The sequence below is a fragment of the Ipomoea triloba genome, chromosome 9 (genome assembly GCF_003576645.1).
Source record: "Ipomoea triloba cultivar NCNSP0323 chromosome 9, ASM357664v1".
Taxonomy (NCBI): domain Eukaryota; kingdom Viridiplantae; phylum Streptophyta; class Magnoliopsida; order Solanales; family Convolvulaceae; genus Ipomoea; species Ipomoea triloba.
Window position 1 is genome coordinate 13,432,938 of NC_044924.1, and position 5,224 is coordinate 13,438,161.

The 5,224-nt window shown below is 31.9% G+C and overlaps 1 protein-coding gene across 1 annotated transcript; it reads right to left on the minus strand.

Moving 5' to 3' along the window:
• Positions 1-1,790: 1,790 nt before the first annotated feature.
• On the minus strand, positions 1,791-4,332 carry LOC116030742 (GDSL esterase/lipase 1-like). Its single transcript, XM_031273063.1, has 5 exons — positions 4,086-4,332; positions 3,865-3,992; positions 2,897-3,124; positions 2,382-2,640; positions 1,791-2,092 (listed from the first exon to the last, which is right to left on the minus strand). The coding sequence occupies exons 1-5, from the start codon at positions 4,240-4,242 to the stop codon at positions 1,845-1,847; spliced, it is 1,020 nt and encodes a 339-aa protein (XP_031128923.1). The 5' UTR covers positions 4,243-4,332; the 3' UTR covers positions 1,791-1,844.
• Positions 4,333-5,224: the final 892 nt, after the last annotated feature.

Below are 5,224 nucleotides of genomic sequence, written 5' to 3' on the forward strand. Positions count from 1 at the left end.
GGGGGGGGGGGGGGGGGGAGGGTGTGTTACCGGAGTTCTTGGATGTACATGCAAAAAGGAAATTGAAAGCGGAGTCCCGATTCTATTTCTGGGATGAACCCTATCTTTTCAGAGACATTATTAAACCTCTTATTTATTATCACTAGTTTTTCACGCGCAATAGAATAGGATAATGCCCAATGTTTATTTTTAAATAAGTACTTCAAAGTATATCAATACAACATTATATATGAGATGTTCATGCATATGTTATTGAATGCAAAGTATATAAATGCAAGATAATATATGAGAGGTTGATTATAATTGTCACTAAAATAAATGTTTACAATTTTGTAAAACGCTAATTAAGTACTTAGTCTAAAAATGTTAGTATAAATAGATACTCCCTCTATCTCATTTTACCTGTCATATTTAATATTCATTGGTCAAACCAAATCTTTCTTCATTGCTTATTTTCTTAAGTAATTTTTTATTATTTTTAAATTTAGTTTTTTTTGTGTTTAATAGTACTTTTAATGTAGTTTCTAAATATATAAATTTTATATATTAATGTAATTTAATATTATGAAAAATTGGATTAAAAATAACTCTAGTCAAGCCTCGATAAACGAACCAGACAACCAAAATGGGGCGGAGGTAGTACTACTTTTGGTAATAAAAATTTATACATTTTAAATCATATTAATAAAGAAATATGATTTACCTTTAAAGTGATCAACTGTGATGTAGTACAAAAAATATTACGGGGTAGTTTCCCGCTTTAATTTATTGAGTTTTTTTATTGTCTTCTTTGTCAACAAATCCTTCCTAAGTAGTTAATATGATTGACTTCAAATTATTATTTTTTTAAAAAAAAATTCTATGTTATTAATAGAATACTTGGTAAATAAATATATAACATTATTTTGTATTATAACTTTGATACGGAGTATTTAATTACAACATAGTGTAAAAAGAAGATAATGGATAGTGTAGTGAATATATTTAATTAATGAATTTGAAGGTAAGGACAGAATATTTGCATGTAAGAAAATAAAGACATTATAACTAATTAAATTATATCTCTTTTAAAATTTTTTGATAATATAATGAATAATTTTTTTAGTAGAAAATAAAGACAATATAAATAATGAAATTAATTTTTATTGTAGAAAATAAAGACAATACAACTAATGAAATTATATCTCTTTTTTAATTCTTTGATAATGAATAATTTTTTTGAATAAAGGCATTGTAAACATCGAATTCTAAATTAAAGAAATGCATATGTATTATTTCTGTTGTTGTAGATACTAATTTATTTAATTTAATGAGAGTAATAAAGTGAAGTACTTACTTTTTCAATAATATACTCAATAATATTTGTAGTATATTTAAGTATTTAACAATTATGTGGAGAGGTTCTCCGCCTTTGTGCTTGAACTATTTATTGCCTTAATATATGATGGTTTTGTTGGTTTTAAAAAAAAAAAAGTATTTAACAATTATGTCAATTTTGATTGGGATGAGTTCTGAACCTAAGACATTTCTTATAAAAATTAATGAGTAAGTTAAAAGTTATCGAAATATTTCGTTACTAAAGTTTATATTAATGGAATGTGGAGTTATTTAAGGGGAATAAAATAAAATAATATAATAGAGGATTAACAAGGAAAATCATAAAAAATTACTGAAATCACAATAATATGAACCAAGTAAATAATTACGGCCAACATTTTGTTCTTCCCGTTAGAGTCCTAACTTTATTAGTTCTTATTAATATTGTATGTATATATGTAGATGCATGTAGATATAGATTATTAACTTGCGATTCCAGTGGCATACTGGCATATATATTTATTGGATTACATAGGGGCATAATTAACTAGAAAGAAGGACTTGACATTGTTAGGGGTAACATAGGGGCTTGTATCCCACATCAATGTAGCAGAAAGATTGTTGGTTTTCTCAGTGGGATGATTGTAGTCCCAAAACAAAAAGTTGTTGACATCTGGGCATAACTCATAAGATGTCATTCCTCGTTTTCCTCCACAACTTGGATCTCCTCTAAATGGACCACTGCCACAACATGCAACTTTCACCTCTGTGAAACCTTATAACATTAAAAGAAAAAAAAATCAAGTGAAACGTCGTATAATACTATTGAATAAAAATTTAACTCTACGTGTGAGAATATAATCATGTGAGACATGCAATATTGTTTAATACATATCCAATATATTTTTAATATTTCTTATAAGTGTATTATAATTACTTGACAAGATGACAAGACTTTGAGGTTAAAACAAGATTAATACTAGATATTGTACCGCAATGCAAAGTGATCGAAAAAATTATTAACTCAATGATGTAATTTTTTTACTGTGACAAATAGAACTTACCATAACTAGATGGATTACTAATTGTATCTATGGCAGATTGGAAATAATCAAAGTAGGAATACTTGAATCCTGGTAAATTCGTGGCTAAATTGTTGAACATTTTTTGTAGAGCCTCATTATGCAATTTGGCCAAGGTCTGAAGAATCTCCACACATTCACTACTGCCAGTTTGAAAGTTGGCAGCCCTAGCAGATGGTACACATCCTATAGCACCCACCGAGAGAATAACGAATTTCCTTCCTCCTTCCTTGTATATTTCCTGTTAAAATATAATATAGAAACACGAAAAAAAAAATGTAATTAACACCCACATTTTCCTGATCGGTCTATAATATTTTGTAGATCAACTGTAAATTAATATCACTTAATTGGCCAAAAACCTTGTGATCAACCGGCATAGCTGTGACTCTTACAAATGAAAGTTTAGTATTGATTCTTTGGGTTTAAATAAGTTGATAGATACTAATTGTAATAGAGTTAATAGTACTAAAAAAGATTAAATTAATTAATATCACCTGGAAAACAGTTGACATATTACCAACCACCATATCTACGTATTGATTCTGGGTATATAAATTTAGAAGGGTGGAGTTGGTTATGAAAGTGCTATAGTCGTTACTGCCAATGCTAAACATGTAGACAGCATTAGAGAGCAGTCGCTTTGATCCGTCACTCCCCACCTCCTGCTTCAATTGTTGTGAGACTTTGTTGAAATATCCCAGCTGTGCTTTGAAAGAAATTACCTGTAAGGATCAAGCATGTAATTATATTAGCTGATCACATCGTCAATTAAGTACACCATCCTCCTCTCATCTAAATGTGTTGGACTATGCTTACTTCTCGTAGATTACTCATTCTGTAAGTTAATCACGCTTAACCATAGTTATTGTACTATGTTTACTTCTCAGTACTTAATTTGATTGTTAGTGTTAATTTGTTTTCACAATATATGTGTTGGTTTTTACGGCTGCGAGAAAACCGTTCGGCTAGCTAGTCAGCACCACCGTAAAAACTTAGGGATAACAATGTTTAACACAAGAACATTCGGACGAAGTGATTACGCTTTCATTAAAATCAGAACTCTTAACAATGTGACCCCAGTGTATTTCTACAAGAATACAAGGAAGAAACTTCACAAATTTAAAAACTACTTAAACTGCCAAACCGCCATAATAAATACTTGCCAAATTTGAATTAGGAATGAATCTTCACAGATCCACCATAAATGTCCATTTACTTACTATTGCCTCCTCCTCTGAAGACGCACCCAGTCAGGCACCACTTCCCAACTGTCTGCACCAGTCGGGCTTCTGGTGCCTTCTTACCCAGGCCACAAGCGGAAAGATCTAGCAGGTCGGCAGGCTCCAGATACCCGGGACTTTCGGGTCGGATACCCCATTCGAGAGTATCCATCAATATGCAAGGTGAACCCTAGCTAATCCATGCTATAATTTGCCTAATTAGTCTAAAAAAGATGACGTACCATGCCTGCATTGGTTCCATCAAGACTACCGGCACCAGCTGATGCAAAGTTGACGCCATTGATAAATAGACCGTTAAGTTTCTTCATTGCGAGATATGGCTTAACGAATGGTTTGTTTGCAAAATTGGCTTTAACCAAATAAATAAGAGAGCAGCGAGTTATTAAAATTAAAACGATATATATACATAAAAATGAAAGATTTCGATCAAGTGAAGACGTACCAATATGATCAGGAATGAGGAGACCATCTGCAAACCTGCCAGTAGGGTCAGGAAAAGATGTTTCGCCATATGGTCGAAAATTAGCCTTGAAATCATTGGTAGTGTTAATGTAGTTATTGTTGCCAGCATCAAACAACGAGTCTCCAAACACAAACATTACTGGTTCATAAGGGGGAGTTAAACAATGCACCGAGTTAAAAACGCTGGCAAGCAAACCCAAGGCAAACACGTGAACACTAAAACTAGCCATTTTTAAACTTGAATTCTGAATTGAATTTACGCTTAGCTTTGCCATGAATTTATAGAGATCAGGCTGGATTACGTTTAGTGCAGGTAATTTTGTTGTGATTTAATTTCAACACTTTTGGGTACTCTAATGCTGGTACACTGCCAAAGACTTTGTGGTCTAGTGGCACCCGTTGTCCTGATTTACACCAGCACATGGACGATGAGAACGGGTTTGAGCCTCAGAAGAAGCAATTATTGACTCTTTGTGCTTCAGGTTGAGAAAGTAGTTATGAACAGATATTACGGAGTCAGTAGTACTCAAAAAAATACTGGTACACTCGATCTCTATCTAAGCTCGATGTCTTTGTTTGCTAAGTTCGTACGTCTAAATTTTACGGAAAATTAACCTTTCCGATTAACTGTTTCCAAACAATATAATCACTGCACCACAATTAGCCACTGTTTCGGAAATCTCTCAATAGTCAACTGTTCGAAAGGTGCTAAATTTGCATCCTTCACCAAAGGTGTTGCATGAGCACCAAAACGTGCTTATATTAATTAGCACCACCTTAGGTGCTAATTAATTAATTAGAACCACAAGGTGCATAGTAATTGGCACCCAAAGGTGCTTTGACTTCTCTATTTTAAGTTGGAAAATTATTTTGAGAATTTGGCATAACCTAGCTCCCAAAGACTGTCAATTTTTGGACCACTCGAATTTTTCCAACGTAAAGTATATTTTAAAAATTAATATCTTATTTATCTAATATTTATTTTGAGCGTATAATATACTAATTTTTTTTCTTGTTACGAAGAATTTGAATTTATTTTGACTTGACCTAAATTGAAAGTGAACCCCATATATACTTTTAGTACAAAATAGAAAAATTTAAATTTGTTATTTTAGTTAA

Excerpts from the sequence above, each read along its gene's own strand:
- LOC116030742 (XM_031273063.1), bottom strand. The coding sequence starts at position 4,242 with ATGTTTGTGTTTGGAGACTCGTTGTTTGATGCTGGCAACAATAACTAC. Across the intron at positions 3,993-4,085 it reads CCTCATTCCTGATCATATTG|CCAATTTTGCAAACAAACCA; the intron begins GTACGTCTTCAC and ends ATTTGGTTAAAG. Across the intron at positions 2,641-2,896 it reads ATATGTCAACTGTTTTCCAG|GAAATATACAAGGAAGGAGG; the intron begins GTGATATTAATT and ends ATATTTTAACAG.